The sequence below is a fragment of the Anguilla rostrata genome, chromosome 9 (assembly GCF_018555375.3).
Source record: "Anguilla rostrata isolate EN2019 chromosome 9, ASM1855537v3, whole genome shotgun sequence".
In the NCBI taxonomy this organism is placed as follows: Eukaryota; Metazoa; Chordata; class Actinopteri; order Anguilliformes; family Anguillidae; genus Anguilla; species Anguilla rostrata.
This window is the reverse complement of record NC_057941.1, coordinates 36,297,797-36,319,900: the sequence shown is the minus strand read 5'-3', so window position 1 is coordinate 36,319,900 and position 22,104 is coordinate 36,297,797. Positions and strand designations below refer to the sequence as shown.

Sequence of the window (22,104 nt, the reverse complement as noted above, 5' to 3'; positions counted from 1 at the left end):
TCAGTGCTTCGCCATATGTATTAATGTGATTTATGAAAGCACAATGAGGATGAATTTAAATGACTGCGGCGGGGCTCAGTCCAACAGGAAGATTTGGAGCAGTCTCGAGCCATACCTGCAGGTTGAGTGGCACACACACTTGGGTTGGGTTGGCTAATCAGCCCAGGTGATTAGCCATGGTGGGGGCTGAGGCCAGGAATCCACACGCTGACAGAGAGCAAGTCCGAGAGAAACAAATGACGTGCAAGAAACCTGGCTGAAGAGCTGTTGTGCTGTTTTGGTTTATGTTATGGTTTTAGTTTGTTATATTTAACCCAGATTCCATGAGGGTGAAAGGAAAAGATTTTCATTTGTTCATTTGTTTGTTTGCTAAATGAAGAAGCTCTCTCTCTCTTTCTCTCTCTCTCTCTCGCTCCAACAATAAGACGTTAGTGAAAACGGAATTACTGCATCTTTCTCTGTTCAGCTATTCTGTCCCTCCCAGAGATATCACCTGGTGTGTGACAGTGACATTCATGTTATTTTTGATATTAAGTTCTTTGAAGTGATCTTAATCAGTACTAAGAGGATTAAACTCGGAATAAAATAGGTGCACGCTACGTATTTTATTTATTACCAGCTTGGAAAATGTCTGGCAGTTCATCATGTTATTTCTTTTCCCCATGTATTATCAGAATTATATATTTTTGATTTGCAGCAAATAGGATTGGCGCATGTTTTTCAGCTGCCAGATGACCCAGTCCCATCTGACTCCAGAGGGTCGGTGTGTTTGTCAGTGTTAGTATGAAATCACGGTCATTAAACAACACATCTGGGTCCCAGTCAGACATGGGGAATGGGGCAGAGGGGATGGGGACAGGTGCTGGGGAGCGGTGACAGTACGGGACGGCACAGTGAAGGGCCCCTTGGGACTTTGCTAGTGTGCAGGAAGCATGACTCTCAAGCTGATCCTTCCACCCAAGACAATGTTAATCATACCAGCCACGTGAGAATGCTTTCCAGAGTAGGAAGTTCCACTTTAGAGATCAGTGCAGTACACTCCTTTTACTGTCCTTTTAATCTCACATTTACCTGGGAAAATGTACCTGAAAACAACTAATGTACCTGTTATTTACAATCTGCCTTCAAATGAATGGAAGGGGACCTGAGAACCTGGTTCCTGAGTAGATCTCTTGCTGCACTCTTTTGTGTTTTACTTTTTGAAAAAGAATTGCACAAATGCTCTGTATTCTGATCTTCATTATTTTTTAAACAAGGCATATAAGGTTATTGCTGATTTAGCACATGTGCAGAAATTTTTAATGTTTCTGCTTGAATAGATCTTTGCACAGATGTTACAGCTGTTTGCAAGGCAAGCAGTACTTAAGTGATGAAGTCACTAAAGTGATCAAAAATCTGAATAAACCAGCTGGCCTTCCATCTGATTGCGCACGTGTTGACAACAACTGAAAACATTCCAGCGCAGCGCTAATTGGCAGAAGCTGAAAATAGTGTAAACATTTTTTTGTGTGTTTGTTGGACTTGGTTGCCTTTATCTGTGGACCGCACTTGCAGGTGTGAAATGTGTTTAGATGCTCATAATGTCTTCCTGTCCTTTTCCTCTGACCCCACCCAGGCAATCTGCAGGCTAAAGACATTGTGGCAGATCTCTTTCTGCCTTTCAGAGCTCTTCCATTGCCCCCTTCGAAGCATTGACACCCATAGTTGTTTACAGCTTTCGACTCACAATTAGCCACCCGCATTTTATTATCTGTAAGCTGTTAATCATTCAGACCTATCAGAAAAATGGCCAGAGAATTGACATCATAATTTGTCTGGAAATTGATATATCTTTTTAAACCTTGTTTGGAAATTATACTTATTTTTCTTATGAGGTAAGTAAATGTACTTTATTGGGTAAACAGGACTCTCTGGTTTGCTCCAGTAGATGTGTCTGTATTTAATGTTGTTTTTGGTAAATATTCAACTGCAAATGGATGGTATGTGGGCAGTAAGTGGTGTAAGCACCCTGAAACGTAAGTGCATAAATAATGCAATAATAATAAATCGCATTTGAGTGATCGATGGTTTCACCTGGAATAGATGGTTACAGGTCGCCGGTTGGAAATGCGCTCTTGCCTTGAGTGCCTGCACAAAAGGGTATGGGCAAATTTTCGAGGCAGATCGTTTTGGGATGCATTAAAACTGAGAAACATCGCTGATCAATTTCTCCTGAAAGTATCGATAACGGCGCGGAGCGTCTAGGAGGACCGAGTATTTTATTACATAGATATCCCACTTCGTGATGAATTCCCTTCAGTGGTCTGGCTCCAGATCCTGACCTCCATTTGCAGGAGATTAGCTTCTCTGATTACTGTGTCAGCTGCCTTAGACCCCCTGATAAATCACCAATATTATCCTCCACGAACCTTACTATCTATCGCAGTGCATAATTCACCATTAAAGGGCTGGGGATTTATGAGATTTTCCTCACCAGGTGACTTTTGAAAAATTTTTGTTTCTCTGCTAGATTAAGCATTCTCTCCCATTAATCAAATCCTCATCTAAGAGCTCCTAGCATATGTTTTCATCATATAATATAAGCTTTGTCACAAATTCTGATTTTCACCCATGCAAATTTAATTCCACTTGGCTTGAACAGTCTGAATGTGCAATGCTGACTTCAGTATTTGTTAGCACTAGAAATGGAGCCCCGTCAACTGTCAACATTGTGCTTGCTAGAGTATTAGTAATTCATGGAATGTTTGACTTGCTGTCAGAGATATCAGATTCCCATTTGGTTCAACAAATGTCACTGTATTTAAACAGTGTTTTCTTGTTAATTTTTAGACTCTCGGTGCTGTTGCTCACAGTACATTTTGACAATGGCACTGATCTCATACGCTGTTCAATTTGTGCTTTTTTTGTTTTTCCCATCAAGGAATTCCATGCACTGGGACAGTGCATGAACAGTGTAAAGCTGCATTGCGATTGGGTTTGATATGGTATCAATAGACCTTATGTATGCTGCCATAAAAATAAATCACCATAACATACCGCTGCAGGACAGTGCTTTAACCAGTTTGGAATGTGCATATTATAATTACATAGTTCTTTTGAGTATTGAGTATCTTTTGAGTATTTTGACCTTTATGTTGTTTACTTAGATAGACATTTATAATGTAGAAAAGCAGTACTTGATCAGAGCACACACTAAAAGGTCTTTGGGGTTAGTAGAAGTTATGCCTTGATGATACTCATCAAAAAAAAAAAAAAAAATCATTTTAAAATTAAGTGAAAAATAAAATGGTGGTTGTGTATGGAGTAAGCAACTTGGCTAGTTTGTTGTGTGATTGTTCTGTTGTTGTTGTTGTTTTTTGTTTTTTTGTTTTTTTTTTAAAATGATGAACACCTGAAATATTACAGTAAATTGTCCATACAGTGCATGAGGGGAGGGGGAAGAAAGATCTTACACAAATTACATGTTGAATGATTACCATACCAAGTCTCCATAATGTAATTGTGTTGGTGTTTGAAGTGCTATTCTGTTTAGTACAGCTGAAGGCCACACATTGCAAATTTCACAATGTCCTGAAAAGCGACAGGATACTGTATTCTGTATATGCAGCCACCAGTGTCATATTTGTGCATGGCATTACTGTAAAATAATTACTTTTTCATGACTGTACAGGATGGAGTCATTCCTCTGTGTATTTTCACTTCGTCTTCCAGCACCATGGATAACATTAATCTCTCTTCAGCAGAAGCACCTTTGAGAGTCCCAGCCCTCTCTCACCTGCAAATAGGAAACTATCAAGAGCACCTGCATGTGGTTACTTGTTAAAGGAACAAAGAGGAGCTTGCCCGACAGTGGGGGTTCCCCCGCAGCTGAGATGCAATCAAGGGTGCTTCTATGGTCTGGGTTTCTCAAACTGTACATAAATGAAGCTATTGTAGAAAATACCTTTGAGTCAAGTTTTTTTCCAGCAGTGCCCACTCCCCACCCTATACCATTTTTTTCCCTGACCCTTACCACATGCACTGTACTGTTCCTGCTGGGTGAAAACCTCACCCCCTTTCTGTGTATTTTCCTCCCTTAGAAATATATAGTCTTTTATAGTCGTGTTTGTGTACATCTTGTTGCACTGTTTACTCCAATTCAGTATGCAAAGTGTGGACATAATTGTATGGTATCAAGGAAGATATGGACCTAGGATATATACAGCCCTAGGTCCAGCTGATGATATATATTTGACGCTTCTCGTTCGCTAGCTTTGTGAGGGTTTTCTCAAATCTGACAGAATCTGTATGTGTGTGTGTGTGTATGTATGTATGTATCTCATAAAAAACACGTTTTCAACGTACAAAAATGCCAAGTTACTAAAAAGTATTGATATCAAAATGACGCCAAGTTACGATACTACAAACAATATAGGCTATCTTGCCTCACCGAAATGACATAAGATGTATCTCAAAGCAATGCTACCCAATATTTCCTCAGTTCTTTCAAGTCACTTGGCCCTGTGTATAAGCATGCACTACATGAACAGGCCAAATATATGTGTGGATGGCTCTCTCACAGTCAAGATTGATTGAATAGGTGTGTGTATGTCCAATTTGTATTGGTATGTAGGCCTATGTATTTCGCTGCCCAGGCTTTCTGTTGCGTGAATGATAGTATGTTTCTTGGTACAAGTGTGTTCGTGAATGTGAATGTAAGATGCTGCCAGGGAAATGTCCCCATGCGGATAAAGAAGTTCTCTATGTATGTATGTACAATATGTGTTTTACATGCAGTATTTATTGTACGTAGCAAATATACAATAACTTGCACATGTACTCAAATTCAGTTCAGAAGCAAGTATAAACATGTTTTCTGGAGAAATGTGCTTCCTGTCGTTGCTCAGCAGCAGTTCTGTACATTAATTAATTTATACATTAATTTCAATGTACAATGTTCAATGTGTTCCATGAGGCAATTCGAAATATTTGTCTCTTTGATCTGACAGAAAGTTTGGATGACATTGTGAAATGGTAAGATTAGAAAACACAGGGCCAAGTGACTTGAAAGAACTGAGGAAATATTGGGTAGCATTGCTTTGAGATACATCTTATGTCATTTCGGTGAGGCAAGATAGCCTATATTGTTTGTAGTATCGTAACTTGGCGTCATTTTGATATCAATACTTTTTAGTAACTTGGCATTTTTGTACGTTGAAAACGTGTTTTTATGAGATATCAGTTCTTTTTGCAAAGCGTTTTATTATGAGAGTGAGAAATGCGACCCTGCAAGAAACGGTTGTGGATTATGGCTATCGTTGTGTGAATCTGTACAGTCTGATGAGCGTGTACCGTTCAGCAGTTTCGGTTTGCTATATATGTAAAACAGTGGCTGTGAGAAAGGATGCAATGGCGTAAGCGTAAACGCATCAGAAACGCAGATGGAATATGGTATGTACTCACGGATTTGACGTCCATCCAACGAGCCTTGACTGACAAAATAATCAACACGCCCGTAGAATTATAACTCCCTAGGTCGCAACTTGTGTAGCCTTCTGTCCTGCTCCGTTGTCTGTTATTTCGTGGAGATGCACTATTAGTGTTTGTAAGGTTTATCCTTCTGTCCTGCTCCATTGTCTGTTATTTCGTGGAGATGCACTTTTAGTGTTTGTAAGGTTTATAAGGCATTTTGATAGGCTAATCTGCAGGTAGGAATCCTCTTCGCCGTTTTGCTAAACTAGAACCGGAAAACATGATAGTGGAGAATAGGAGCAGACGCATATGTCCGAGCAAGCTTTGCATATGAGAGAATAACAACAGTGTGAGAGAAATTAAAATGAAATTACGAAATTCCGTAGTTGAAACAATATGTTTTTAGCAGAATGGGCATGTAGGTGAAGGTTGACATGATCACGGAGTATAGTGCGAAGTAAATGGAGTGACCATGAGCGAGCTTATATTCCTTATCAAATGGTTTACATAACAGTCGGTATTGAACATTGGTTGTTGAAGTGGAGGGTCAAATAACACTGCACACATTATTTACCTGTAATGTAATCTATTGCACGAATGTGTTTTTCTCATGTTCAGTGCTAGTAGTTATACTTATGAGTGAATCATGATTTTAAATGTAATGTTTTAATGCGGAGTTGCAGAACGTACATACGTAGTAATTGTGTGTAGCCTATGTGGCTAGATAGAGAACAGGGCGAGGTAACATGAATGTAGAAACGTGGCGTTTGCTGATATTAAGGTTTTGTACGGTAGCCAAGTGAAGAAATATAGTTAGTAGAAATGGCACAGTGGTGAACCGGTGTAACTTTTAAATAAAAGGAATACATTTGCGTCATGAAATGCATATGGGTGGCCGTGAGTGAGTGAGGTTTACCAGTCTGTGACTTCGTTAGCTAATGCCATAGCTATGCAATGCGTGAAATATCATTAGCGAACCTGCCGGTAGTTTTAAAGAAGAACACAAGCCAGTAAGCACAGAAGAGCTTCCGTTGAATCCATATGGCTTAGCAATATTGTAGCCGGTCAATAACTGAACGTACAGACGGTAAGTCATAATGCATATATCTTAGCAATATTGTAGCCGGTTAATAACTGAACGGTGAACGGCGGGTAGATATGGTGCGAAAGCAATAATTAAGAAGTAGTAGAAAATTATTAGTGAGGGTCGAAGCAAGTTAAAGAAACGGGTTCCAAGCTGGGCTTTAACATGCGACCCAGTGTTCCCAAGCCTGTAACCTTACCCACTAGGCCACAGACGGATTAGCTGTTCAACCTGCGGAGTTGCGGAATGTACATAAGTACTAATTGTTTGTAGCGTATGTGGGTAGATAGAGAACAGGGCGAGGTAACAGGAATGTAGAAACGTGGCGTTTGCTGATATTAAGGTTTTGTACGGTAGCCAAGTGAAGAAATATAGTTAGTAGAAATGGCACAGTGGTGAACTGGTGTAACTTTTAAATAAAAGGAATACATTTGCGTCATGAAATGCATATGGGTGGCCGTGAGTGAGTGAGGTTTACCAGTGTGTGACTTCGTTAGCTAATGCCATAGCTATGCAATGCGTGAAATATCATTAGCGAACCTGCCGGTGGTTTTAAAGAAGAACACAAGCCAGTAAGCACAGAAGAGCTTCCGTTGAATCCATATGGCTTAGCAATATTGTAGCCGGTCAATAACTGAACGTACAGACGATAAGTCATAATGCATATATCTTAGCAATATTGTAGCCGGTTAATAACTGAACGGTCAACGGCGGGTAGAAATGGTGCAAAAGCAATAATTAAGAAGTAGTAGACAATTATTAGTGAGGATCGAAGCAGGTTAAAGAAACGTGTTTCAAGCTGGGCTTGAACATGCGACCCAGTGTTCCCAAGCCTGTAACCTTACCCACTAGGCCACGGATGGATTAGCTGTTCAAATTGCGGAGTTGCAGAATGTACATAAGTAGTAATTGTTCGTAGCGTATGTGGCTAGATAGAGAACAGAGCGAGGTAACATGAATGTAGAAATAGAAACGTGGCGTTTGCTGATATGAAAGTTTATTACGGTAGCCAAGTGAAGAAATATAGTTAATAGAAATGGCACAGTGGTGAACTGGTGTAACTTTTTAATGAAAGGAATACATTTGCCGTGACTTCGTTAGCTAATGCCATAGCTATGCAATGCGTGAAATATCATTAGCAAACCTGCCGGTGGTTTTAAAGAACACAGGCCAGTAAGCACAGAAGAGCTCCCGTTGAATCCATGTGGCTTAGCAATATTGTAGCCGGTTAATAACTGAACGGTGAACGGCGGGTAAATATGGTGCAAAAGCAATAATTGATAAGTAGGCTACTAGACAATTATTAGTGAGGGTTGAAGCAGGTTAAAGAAACGTGTTCTAAGCTGGGCTTGAACCTACGATCCCATGTTCCCAAGACTGTAACCTTACCCACTAGGCCACAGGCGGACTAGCTGTTTGAACGGGAAATGTTTCAGAATAAAAATGTATGGGTATTTTGCGTGTGTATGCGCGTTTTTGATTGGGTCGTGTAGGGCAGATTTGGCTGGTGTTAGTGAAATGTCCAATGGGGAGACATGTTGTTAGTGGGATAGGCGGCAGGAAAAATAAGAATGAGAAGAAGAAGAAGAAGAAAGAGAAGAAGAAGAAGGAGAAAACGCAAAATCCCCTTAGTTTGGGGCTTTATTGTGTGGACATGTGAAGTTGTTTACGAATTCTGTCTGTTGAAATGGGGTCAGAATGTACAGAATTTAATGTTTTTAAGGGCTGAGTGTCTGTGGCTGTTGTGGTTATTTCTGTGGGGAACCCTGAAAAGTGCCAAACTCTCGGTGCTGTATAGGTATGGGGGCATGCCCCCGCCAAGGCGTAACTTGGCGGGATGGCATACCTGCCATCCCAATTTATGTATGTTCGTATTAGGGATGTTATTGTAACAAAATGTTTGACAGCCCCTGTCAGTTGTTGCCCAGCTCTCCTCCCGTTACAGTGATGTGTCAGTAACTATATGCGTCATCAAAGACTCAAACCTCGCAATGTGTACCATGTTGTACCAAACATGGTAGCCCAACCCTGTTTTATTATTTTAGTGGGCCTTATGCAATTTCAACATAATGTGTTTCAGGTTCTGTTGAAGGCAAAAAAATATGCTTTCTTTCTGTGATGGATCAAAGTGATGAAATCTGCACCAATCTATCAATGTATTTTACCCGTATTTGTTCCTGTCGTGACAACTGCTCATTGATTTTTTTTCATTACACGCGGCTGTAGTTGCGCTTGTTATTTCAGTTGTTTCACACATGAGATTATTAATTTAATAAATTAATGTTCTTTAAAACACTATTACTTTTTAAGGCATTATTAGGCATATATTATACATGATATATATCGCATCGTGTTAAGGGATGTATTTGTTGTATAGGCTATTATAGTAGGCAAGAATAATGGAAAAACATAGCAATAGACAGCGCAACTGAAAATTTCCATATATATATATATATATATATATATATAGTCATTAAAATATTAATTAAACTTAAAATGAACATATTGACTAAAACATTCTTATGTGCAGTTTTAATGTGATAAACAATTTTGACTTGACTTTAAAACTCACATTTTGACATAATTTTCATTTTGACTCAAGATTGCTTAGAATCATTGACTGCAGTGAAAAAGCATCAGTGTTATTCAGGTTTGTATCCTTCATGAGGCCAACAATGTTTAAAACTCAACCACTCAAGTCACAATTGCTGCTGAAATAGCTACAGCTTGCAGAACATGGATTTCTAACATCATTGCCCATAAAAACATTAAATCACGTGAATTTATTTTCAAATAATTTTTTTCAGAGTACTCTATAGCGCTATATCAGGCCTAGCATTTTGAGGACTTGAGTCCTGGAGTACTCGTGACCATGCCTAGTGTGTACGCATGTATGTATGTATGTATGTATGTATGCAAGCATGTACAGTTGAAGTCGGAAGTTTACATACACTTGTTTTAAGGTCATTAAGGTCACTTAAGGTCATTAAGGTTTAAGTCATTAAAACTCATTTTTAATCACTCCACAGATGTCATGTTTGCAAACTATAGTGTTGGCAAGTCAGTTAGGACATCTACTTTGTGCATACCACAAGTAATTTTTCCAACAATTGTTTACAGACAGATTATTTCACTTTTAATTCACTATATCACAATTCCAGTGGGTCAGAAGTTTATATACACTAAGTTGACTGTGCCTTTAAACAGCTTGGAAAATTCCAGAAAATGATGTCATTGCTTTAGAAACTTCTGATAGGCTAATTGACATTATTTGAGTCAATTGGAGGTGTACCTGTGGATGTATTTTAAGGCCTACCTTCAAACTCAGTGCCTGTTTGCTTGACATCATGAGAAAATCAAAATAAATCAACCTCAGAAAGAAAATTGTGGACCTCCACAAGTCTGGTTCATCCTCGGGAGCAATTTCCAAATGCCTAAAGGTACCACGTTCCTCTGTACAAACAATAGTACGCAAGTATAAACACCATGGGACCATGCAGCTGTTGTACCACCTAGGACGAGACGCGTTCTGTCTCCTAGAGATGAACTTGCTTTGGTGTGAAAAGTGCAAATCAATCCCAGAACAACAGCAAAGGACCTTGTGAAGATGCTGGAGGGAGCAGGTACAAAAGTATCTATATCCACAGTAAAACGAGTCCTATATGGACATGACTTGAAAGGCTGCTCAGCAAGGAAGAAGCCACTACTCCAAAACCGCCATAAGAAAGCCAGACTACAGTTTGCAACTGCACATGGGGACAAAGATCTTACTTTTTGGAGAAATGTCCTCTGGTCTGATGAAATAAAAATTGAACTGTTTGGCCATAATGACCATCATTATGTTTGGAGAAAAAAGGGTGAGGCTTCTAAGCCGAAGAACACCATCTCAACCGTGAAGCACGGGGGTGGCAGCATCATGTTGTGGGGGTGCTTTGCTGCAGGAGGGACTGGTGCACTTCATAAAATAGATGGCATCATGCGGAAGGAAAATTATGTGGGTATATTGAAGCAACATCTCAAGACATCAGCCAGGAAGTTAAAACTTGGAAATGGCTCTTCCAAATGGACAATGACCCACAGCATACTTCCAAATTTGTGGCAAAATGACTTAAGGACAACAAAGTCAAGGTATTAGAGTGGCCATCACAAACTCCTGACCTCAATTCAATCCAAAATTTGTGGGCAGAACTGCAAAAGCGTGTGAGCAAGGAGGCCTACAAACCTAACTCAGTTACACCAGTTCTGTCAGGAGGAATGGGCCAAAATTCCAGAAACTTATTGTGAAAAGCTTGTGGAAGGCTACCCGAAACATTCGACCCAAGTTAAACAATTTAAAGGCAATGCTATCAAATACTAACAGAGTGCATGTAAACTTCTGACCCACTGGGAATGTGATGAAAGAAATAAAAATGAAATAAACCATTCTCTCTACTATTATTCTGACATTTCACATTCTTAAAATAAAGCCTAAAACAGGGAATGTTTACTCGGATTAAATGTCAGGAATTGTGAAAAACTTTAAATGTTTAAATGGATTTGGCTAAGGTGTATGTAAACTTTCGACTTCAACTGTATGTATGAAAGTATGTGTGTGCATATGTATACGTTTGGAAAAAACAGAGCACAAAATCGTGCAAAATAATGGGTTTAAGAGGAACTGCTACTCAACCAGCTTTTCTATTTGGATGTACTGTTTGCTCGGTGCTGTTAACAACAGAAATTGTGTTTCTCCCCCCACCCTCCCTCCCATTTGCTATAGGTGTCCATGAACTGTGACTATGTGTTTGTGAATGGAAAGGAGACACGAGGCTCCATGAACGCCAGAGTGATCTTCAGCTACGAGCATCTGAGCGCGCCCCTGGAGCTGACTGTGTGGGTGCCCAAGCTACCTCTGCAGGTCGAGCTCTCCGACAGCAGGCTCAGTTTCATCAAGGGGTGGAGGGTCCCCATCCTGCCAGATCGCAGGTGAGAAGCAAAACAGCTGAATTCCTCGTAATACCTCTCTGCAACTTTTCCACTTACTGGTGCTGAGAGTGGAGGGTAAGAAGACTTCAGGTTCTGAATGACATCCCTTGAATGAAGATAAGATGTTTATATGCAGCTCTGCAGAATTGGAATTGATTTAATTTTGCTTGACTGCCGCATACTTGCCTGTCCAAATGTCTGTATGCATACCCCACCGTGGCATGTATGTGCATAATGTTTTTTTTTCCTTTTTTGCCTTTTTTCCTTAAATTGCTTGTTTTCATTCATTGCTTGTTCGAGTTTAGCAGTTGCTTGGCTTGCATTCATTTACTAATTTTAAAGTAAATGCACACTTATACATTTCTTCTTATAATAACATGCCAGACTCATAAATGAAAAAAGTCCACGCTTATTAATTTAACTAATTCCATCACAGCCATTTCAAAATGAAATGTAATGTCATTTTGACAGTGATACATTAGGCCTAAACTGTAATTTCTTCAAATATCTAAGTACATGACATGCTACAGATTTCTACAAATCCAAGATAGATTAAAGCCGCAAGTGGCGTTGGGAGGGGTCCAAGCATTGGCACCATCGCGCCCCCTATGGAGTGATTTTAAAATGGCTTTGTCCTCATGATCATATGCCTTCACCCAACATATCTAATGAATATCATGATGATCGTATAAAATATTGATGACTTATGGCCAATTTTGTGCTAAGAGACTCTGTCGGATGACTTAGTTACGTTGCCATGGATATGTCCTGGCCGCTTCCCGTAAAGGCCTTTACTATGTCGTAACACTTAGATGGTCCGGCGTGTATGCACAGCTGCAGTGTTTCTGCGCCGCAACTAAAAAAGGCGTCACACTAGTGTTGTCACGATACCAAAATTTTGACTTTGATACTGATACCAGGTTTAGTATTATGATACTCAATACTGAAATGATACTTGAAACTTAAATGATGCTAATTCGATACTCGGTCCTTAACGATACTGAAATTACCTTAATAGATCAGAAACGTAATGTCCACAAGGGTTGACCTCATTTTCGAATTCATGGTTTATTAACAACCTGGGCTGCGTTTCCCAGAGTCTCCTTAGCGCTACGTGCGTCGTAAGGTTAAGGGCTTAAGGTCTTCCTTTAGGTCTCGAGCTGTTTCCCAGCATCTCCTTAGCTAAGGTATACCTTAATTAAGGTATACCTTTAAAAGGGTGGTCTGAGGCACTCGTAAGCTGTCCCTTAGCGCTGCGCTCCGGTAATCCTGTCACAGTTTTGCCTTATTATGCCAACATTTTGCTTTTCAAATCGACAGTTGTACTACAGTGTGCATCTAGTAGCACATCGGCATGCGGAAATGAGTTTAATATTTTACGAAAAACTTTAAAAAAAAACTTTACGAAAAGTAATTATCCAATCAACGTGTCTGTGCATAGCACGTCGTGAGAATGTTGTCGTTTTACCTGTCTATCCCCATCATGATGGTAATTAAGTATAGGGCCTATCCATGATACTAATCCAATTTGTGAAAAGAAAAAAAAAGTTTTTTTTATTTATACGTAGTGGCGCTAGCTTAGGATATGGCTTTTCTGACTGCATACCCTGTAGAAATTAGTTTGTTTGTGTGTGAGGCAATGATCACACTGACTTGGAACAAACCGCCGGTTTATTAAGAATATAAAACCTGTGTGTGCAAAACCAACGTTGAGTGAGTCTACTTGCATGACCTAACTAGAACACGTTGATTGGCCAAGCCATAAACAAACATACAGGTACAGTGGCTCATAATGGACAAACATAGCCAAATGATCTACATCCCCTTCCTTTAGCTCACACCTCCTATATAAAACAAAATAGCACTGGGTAAATATCAACATTACAGAACATTTTTCTTACCATGTTGTTTTACGATTTTTGGTAAACAACCCAATAATGATATTCTTGGTTAAATTTAAGATTATCCAACAGCAAATTAAGGTGGATGAACAAATCACTTTAACAGGTAGACCTATTCATAAGGCACCCGGTATAGAATTCATCATGATCAATTTCCACAGACGCGCTTTTGCCTTTCATCTATGATCATTTTTGCATTGCAGAGAAAAGTTCGCGGGAATCAGTGCAGTGCAGTGATATGCTGCTACAGTTGCCTATATATTGTGTGACAAAAACAAATTAACGTTAGACCTTTGTTTCAATAAGAACAAAATAATTCAGCCATATGTAGCCTATATCCTTTTCCCTGGGCTTCCACGAAGTCCCAGACTATGGCTTATATGTCCCGATTGATGCTTTTTATTTTATCCTTTGTAGCCTATATGTACGTATTTATTGAAACTATCACAAGGTCTCGTCTTAACGGACTCTTAAAGAGATTAGCAGATGATCTCTAGTAGGCATAGCTCCCTCTTCTGCAATATTAGATTGATGTAAAATGATTATGACAACACTTGTTATATTAAAACGTCATTCACAAGCCTTTACAAGTGAGACAATCGATTCGCTTGGCATCGATTGATAAACTTTTCAGCACCACAGTGAAGGCCAGCTCCAACTTACGATGTACCTTTGAGGTGTCCCTTTACAGTTGTCTTAAGGTATAGTCCAAGAAACACTCGTAAAAAATCGGTTTCCCTTTGAAAGGTATACCTTAAGAACCTTCGTAAAACGTTAAGGTACATTGAAACTCGGAAACGCAGCCCTGGTTCATTAACAACCTTTAAGTTGAAGCCTCTTCAACATATTAATATGCATAGGCCTATAGTGTTACAACACTGAACAATAGAAAAATATGTTAAATATATTTCAAAAATTAAACAGTTGTAAACTAAATAATCTGTAAAACAGGTCTTTCACCTTTAAATAGATTTAAAAATAGCATATTTTAATAACAATACAGCATCTATCTATAATAAAATATTTCCAAATTGGAACACCTATTGCTACTGAAGTGAACTGAGTCAAAGCTTGCGCTGTATGAAGGAGCTGAGTGCACAAGCGCAAGTCACCTCACTTGGCAACCTTAGTTGCTACTGCCTTCTAGCGAAGATTCTGACAAATTACACTTTTCATCCTCTCAGTCAGTAATGCGGGAGACAATTTTCCCTGGCTTTTACATTTGACTCAAAACTACCGAACGTCGGAATATTCTAATACCGAACCGTTTCTTTTTTTTTTTTTCTTTTTTTTTTTGGTATACCGTGCAACACTACGTCAGACACATATTCCAATCCATTGCTCAGCTTAGCAGAGAATGCACATTTCAGCGCGCCACAGAGACATATAGAATAATAACACATAAATACACATTTCAAATAATAAATACGACATTGAGAAAAAACGAAAATAAAGACGTGATATCAACTCGCGATCTGCGTGCTGCGCGCAAAGTAGCCTACCGTTTTATTTATTTAGACATTGGAAGATAAGAAAAATTTTGGTTACGCTGACCTATGAAACGTTATTCCAAAAGCAAAATCAGACATGTTATACATCGTTAGAAAGCTTATACTCTCACCTACTGAATAAATGAATTGTCAATCAAGCCAAATTGTACTAAAAAGGGCGACAACGCCGTAAGCAACAGGTGTGGTATTACGCACAGCTATTTTTGAAGATAGCCCAGGCGTCACAAATGCGCGTAGCCTATATTTCACAAACGGATTGTCCAAGAGAATATATGACCACTCATTCGCAAAAGGACATCTCTACGCGTAAAACCAGTGGTAAGATTGTATATTTATTCAATGTTTAGTCCCAGATATTGAATGTAGAATGACATGGCATAATTTAAAAAAACTTTGTCTTGTTTATGTCGTTATTCAGTGAGCAGTGTTTTCACTGCTGTATTGGCATATTTTAGGGCTAACGTCGGATTTATCTTGTTGCTACGGAATATTACATTACATTACAGGCATTTGGCAGACGCTCTTATCCAGAGCGACGTACAACAAAGTGTATAACCATAACCAGGAACAAGTGTGTCGAAAACCCTAGAGAGAAGTACCGTTCCAAGTGCAGGGAACAACCGCATAGTTCAACTTGGACCCTGTAGGTTAAACTGATTAACACTAACACAAACAAGAACAGCAACAATGCAGTCTATGCAAAAATACAAGCAATAGTTAAGACGAGTGCATTAACTAAGTCACCCACGAAACAGCTACCTAGTTACAACCCTAAGCTTACAGTCAATTTAGAGATTAAATTGAGAATACGATTTCTCTCAGCATAATGACGGATTTAAAGACTAAACAAACTCACCCGATATTGTCTTCAAATGGATCCATGCCAAAGAAAAGTAATGATTCATCCTCTCAAAGCTTTACCGTACCGTATTATTTATTTAGACATTGGCAGAGTACAGCATAAATTGCGTCTTTTGTTTATATTCAATATTAGTAATTGCAGTGAGAAACTGCAGCTGTAGACACAAGATAGTGTGTTATGTTATGGTAGCAACGGAACGAAGCGGACTATATATGTATTACCGTCATTGTTTTATTGTACGAGCGTGTTTTCGCGCGTTTGCACAGAAACTCAAAACCAATAAAAATGGTTTAGCTATTTCTCAGCATAATGACAGATTCAAAGACTAAACGAACTCACCCGATACTGTCTTCAAATGGATCCATGCTCAAGAAAAGTAATTACTCATCCTCTCAAAAAGCTTTTACTAACAAACTTTTGGTAGCCTAGCATGCACTCTGGCTGGCACTGTCTTCCATTGCTTCCCCGACGTTCAGACCGTCCCCTCACTGATAAAAACTAGACCCTACGGTGTCGGATTACTTGCGTCGCCATGGATGTCGCTTGCCGTAAAGAAGTTTACTAGATGTCGTAACACTTAGATTTGGAGCTCCAGCTCTTCCGCACCCCTACTAATAAAAAAGTCCAAATGGTGGGCAAACAATATGGCGGACATAGGTGCTCCCAATGGCAAAGTTGTAGAGCATATTCAGATGCATCGGTCGATTATGTTTTGTGTTGATCTGGCTTACGGTGTGGGAGTTATGACCTTTTAAACATGACCCTTTGTTATAGCGCCACCATCTGGCCAACATAGGTGATTTGTAGTGCCTGAGTAGTGGGGGGCCATAGGAACAACTTATGTGTCAGGTGCGTGGGGGGTTCGGACCCAAACGCAGAGTGAGGGGAAAAACTCAAAACTCCAAACGGAATAGGAAACAAGGACTTTACTTAGAAAACAGGAACAAAAGCAGGGAACAAAAAGCCTCGCAGGGCAACTCTCAAAAACAAAGGAAAACTTCAAAAACACAGGAAACAAGAAAATCCAAAAGTCCAAAAGCACGTGGAAAACAGAACATGGGCAGGAACATGATCAGAGGCACACACTAACAAACAACCAAGGATCCAGCACCTGAGTCAAGGAAGAAGGAAACTTAAATAGAACAGACTCTGACGAGACACAGGAGGGCACCATGAACAATCAGGCCACAGAGAGGGAAGGGAAAACGAGACAACCAAAAAGCAATAATTGAACAATTGAAAACAATAATACAATTACACAGGGTACAAGCAGGACACAAAACAGAAATGCCGCCATCTGGCGGCCCAACAAGGAAAGACAGAGACAAAACACAGAACCATGACATTATGGTTGCTGAGCCTCAGACATTTTAGTGGAGAAAGCTTCCACGCCCCAACGAAAAAGTCAAAATGGTAGGCAAACAATATGGCGGACATAGCTGTAGAGTAGAATGGCAAAGTTGTAGAGCATGTTCAGGTGCATAGGTCAATGAAGTTTTGTGTTGATCTAACTTATGGTGTGGGAGTTATGGCCTTTTATGCATGACCCTTTGTTATAGCGCCACCATCTGGCTGACATAGGTGATTTTTAGTGCCTGAGTAGTGGGGGGCCATAGGAACCCACCTGCCAAATTTGGTTGCTCTAGGACTTATGGTTGCTGAGCCTCAGACACTTTTAGCGGAGAAAAATAATAATAATAATAATAATAATAATAATAATAATAATAATAATAATAATCCTAACAGATACAATAGGGTTCCACCAGCTTCGCTGCTTGGACCCCTAATAATCCGAACAGATACAATAGGGTTCCACCAGCTTCGCTGCTTGGACCCCTAATAAATTAATGAGGGTATTCAGGTCTTTCAGTAATCTGTCACTCAAATCTCAGTCCAGAAAAATGGTAATTTTACAAACATCATTATGAAATATCACAGTAAATTGAACACTTAGATATGCAGTTTTTCCACTTGTTGTGGGAAAATGAATATTGCTTACATAATTGATTTTGCAAATCTCCTTCCATTCCATTTGCGCTGAGAGCAGAGGCTACCTGTGAAAACACTCTACTCACATTACAAGCCTTAAACATTGTCAGGAAGCACCGCAGCAAACAGGCTAACTGCACATCATGCTCTCTGGAACATAATGGTCAACCTCACTGGCTTCATTGTGTCAGTAAGTAACCAAAACTAGGTGGCATTGCCCTCAACATGTTTTAATGAATTTGAAGAATTTTAATTAAGAATTTTGCATCCTGAAAAAGAAAAACATATTTCTGACCTTCTGAAGGAAAAACATTTTGAGGTACATTCCTCTCACTACAACCTCTACATGAAATATTTGAAACTGTTTCTGCAAGGAGAAAGACTGTCTCTTTAAGATTATTTAAAAGCTTTAAAAATCAATGGATGGGGTATGCCTTGTCAGCCTCTGACAGACTGCTTTGGTTTATGCATCCCAAATTATCTGAGGATCATGCTAATAATAGAATAATTATCCTGGGGAAGGAAAGGAGAATGAGGTTTTAGCCTTTTAGGTCAGGTTGTCAGACCACTGAATGAACTTATGGTAACTCATATAATACATTGCTGATGTTTTTGTAAGTGCTGTAGGTAGAATTTTAGTAATAATTAGTCTCATAAAATGATTACCATATATTTTGGAATTTAAAGTAGTTTCAAATATTAATGGTTAACTTAATTAGATTATGAAATATAGCCAATTTAATCAAATAATACTAATATTATCAAATAATACTAATAATATCAATCAAATTCCTGAAGGCAGTGGTACTTGAAATAAAACATAGTGAATATAATCAACATTCAAGGAACATGAAGCAGACAACTAGGTGCAAATAAACAACATTTATTAAGCAGTTATCAGAATCAGTTAAACATCATTATAATAACATATCTAAAACTATTTTCTACACCTAATAGGAAAAGCAAAATCTTCAAATGAGGGATCTGAGTTGAATGAGGAAAGAATGTGAGGGTGCGCCTGAGTACACTCGGGTGTACACTCACGTGGGGAGAAGGAACAAAGGTGGTGAAGATTGGAATGGGGATATCAACAAGCAACTTGTGTGGAGTGTTCGTCTGAGTTGAAGGAAAATGGTGCCGGGCTTCTATACTGGAGCATCTAGAAGCCAAGCAAGCAATTCTAACCTGGGTTCAGGCACCACGGAGACACTACTTAGTTAGTCAAATCAGCTACGTGTGTGGCGGAAATGTTAAGCAGGGCAAACATAGCTTGCAGGAAAGAGGCTAAGATAGAAAGAGGGGACAGCACTTGTGCGTAGCCTCTATTAAGAGCTCTGAGTTCACTATAATTACTTATCAAATCACAGTTACAAACGAAAGTTACATTAGCCGCTTTTCCACCGCAAGGTACCGGCTCGGCTCGACTCTACTCTACTTGCTTTGGTACCAGGTACTTTGTTTTCCACTGCAGATAGTACCCCATCAATGTAGCTGGTCATCATAGCGATGCCGCATGAAACAGCCATGACGTCATCTTCAACGCAACACACACAGGAAAAATGGAGGATATCAAAGGGATGGTGTTCTTGATTCTCGGTATGTTGCTGTTTGTCACAGCAAGGCGACAAATTTTGTTTCAGAAGAGGCTGAAGGCAGCAAGACAAAAGACTGCCGAAAAAAACGACACAAGAGGGTAAGCTAACTTAGTGACGATACTCTCTGACCAATCAGTGGTCTGCAGTGTTTTCACGTCACCTTTTGGTATCGCCTCAGCTTGCTTGGAACCTCAATGGAGGTGATACCAAAAAAAGTACCGAGTGGGTATCGGGTACTATCCACAACTTTTGCCCAATGGCAAATCAAAAAAGCGAGTAGAGGCGAGTTGAGCCGGTACCATGCGGTGGAAAAGCGTCAATTCATACAGTTCATAACTACATAAAAAGTGATCTGTACCCAGATGTTACAGTCTTACTTGATGTTGAGTATCATGGGATACTCAACACTGGAGTGTCTTTCTGTAGTCCATGGTACCAACCCAGATCAAACACAGACTGTGCCAGTGCAGGCTGTAGCTGGGGCTATTCATGATTGATGCATTGCTGGCCTCCGCAGGGAGGCATAGTTTAACCCCTGCCTCAACACTCAACAGCATTCTGCTTGTATCAGTTGAGCTGTGTTTTATTGCAGTAGCTGATATGGCAGAGTTAAGAGATAGTCTACAGTTGAGAAATCATCAGCTGGTTGCTCACACTTTGGAAATTGCACATTCTAGTCTTAACATAATGAATTTGAAAGGTGTTGCAGTAATGAGATAAGTCTGCACTTGCAATTTGGCATAACAAACTGCAAGAAAAGCTGCAGTAATGCACATTTAATACAATGTGTGCAAATGGCGAGTTAATGTTGTTTTAAAAGTCTTTGTAAATGACTGAAGGGGAAAGTAGCTACCCAGGGCATGTACAAATAACATGACCATTTTGTGGGAGAAAATGCAATAAATTAAATAAATATAACACTTTTTTCCAGTTTAATGTCCAGTCATAACATCCAAAGGGTAACTTACAGAAACGCATCATGCTATTTCAGGAAACAATTCAAATGCTTCCCTTGTAAACATTGTATGGTTTTTACCCCATGTGATCTTTAAAGGTCATCGTGGTAACCAAAAGGTGAAAACAAAGAGTTATCAGGGCTTACAGAGTACTTCTGAGACTGATAGAGTTCAACTCAACTCACTCAAATATAATTTCAATGATATTTAGCTGAAAGTTGAAAGCCCTCTATATGCAGTACTACAGCTGTAGTTGGTTCTCATCGCCAAAGGCATGGGTTACATCCTCCTGTATGGCAACTGCAATATCATTCTGAATAAAAATAAAATTTCTTGTCTTGGTTAAAATTTCTTTAACCAACCCTTCCGCAGGATCACAAGGGACAGCGACGATGAGGAAGAAGATGACCGGAAGGTGAGCCGGGGCTGCACCCTCCAGTACCAGCATGCCGTGGTCAAGGTGCTGACCCAGTTTCACACCACCTCGACCGAAGGCACTGACCAGGTCATAACCATGCTGGGGCCGGATTGGCAGGTGGACGTCACAGACCTGGTGCAGGATTCCCTGAAGGTGTCTGACCCCAGAGTGGCAGAGCTGGTTGACCGCACAGTCCTGGTGGGCTTAGAGGTTGGAACCACCACATTGAAGGTGGGTGGTACAGACAGCCTAACACCACACAGGTGCTATCACCAAGAAATACAATGCACAAAATAAAATACAAATATGAGAATCAGAGTATGATTTATCCATTGGTATACTTCTGTTCTGCTGTTCAGAGTTGCATGGGTTGCTCCAGCCACACAAATAACCAATATGAAAAATGTAAGCCATGGGAATTGGCCTATATTTTTCAAAGAAGTTGACTTTATCAGAATGATAAGAACATTTGCAGCTGCCTACTGATGCATGTTCTTGGAAAATATAAGCCTGAACACATGTCTTCTCTTAAAATGGGAAGTCTTGTGATTCAGATGATTCACAAGTGGAAGCAGTTTTTTTATTGTTTTACAGGGAATACAGATACCCCACTGTCAGAGACGTTAATTGGCCCACAATGTTCTGGAACCTTTCATAAATGGTGACCAGTTAACATCTCTGATCAAAGAGTATAAATTGTGGGTTAGAATCTTTTATGCACACACACTAGCACAATAGAAATGTTAAAATTGACATGTTTGAACAAACCAAGGTAATAAATAATAAATGGCCTTGGGGGAAAACACTTTTTGTCTCTACCTTCCCTCCCTTTTTTCCTCAGTTCCTTGCTGTAGAATAGAGCGATGTCAATTGCTAGGTTTGGTTGACATTAAATCTGTAAAAAAAGAAAGGCTATGGAGTGGGTGAAGCTTTTTGTTTTGCAGCTTTCTGATTCAGTAAGTTTTCTATATGAATATTTTTTTCTCCCCACTGCTCTGCACTGCTCTTATTAGAGACAGCAATGATATTCAGGTGCGTGCATAGCAGACTCTACAGTTAACCCCCTTCCTTAAAATAGCAATGTTAATGACTGTTGTTTCAGTGAAGCGAACAGAAAAAATATATACTTTTTTCCCCATGTGACTTTGTGCATGCTTTGTGCTTCTTTCCCCTGGGCCTGGAATATTTTTTTACTTTTTTCTGAAATCTAGAATGTTCCCCAGTCCCCTGGATATCAGCACTATGGTAAGTTTAGCTTCCCCTTGTGAATCAATTAGGCAAGAAGAAAGTATCATTTGGAAAGTTTTGAAGGGGGAGCTTCAATGAATAAATTTTTTTTTTTTTTTTTTTTTTTCATTAAACTCTCTCTCTC

At 39.6% G+C, this 22,104-nt stretch overlaps 1 protein-coding gene across 3 annotated transcripts in view; it reads left to right on the top strand.

The window, feature by feature from the left end:
- Positions 1-22,104, top strand: part of tmem132e (transmembrane protein 132E) — a 101,956-nt gene that overhangs the window by 56,346 nt on the left and 23,506 nt on the right. For all 3 annotated transcript variants that reach the window (XR_010332511.1, XM_064352012.1, XM_064352013.1), the window contains 2 exons: positions 11,295-11,500; positions 20,687-20,963. Coding sequence is in view for 2 of the 3 variants with exons in the window: in XM_064352012.1 (XP_064208082.1) it covers positions 11,295-11,500; positions 20,687-20,963 (483 nt within the window). In the remaining variant the exon portion in view is untranslated. The remainder of the gene's footprint in view (positions 1-11,294; positions 11,501-20,686; positions 20,964-22,104) is intronic.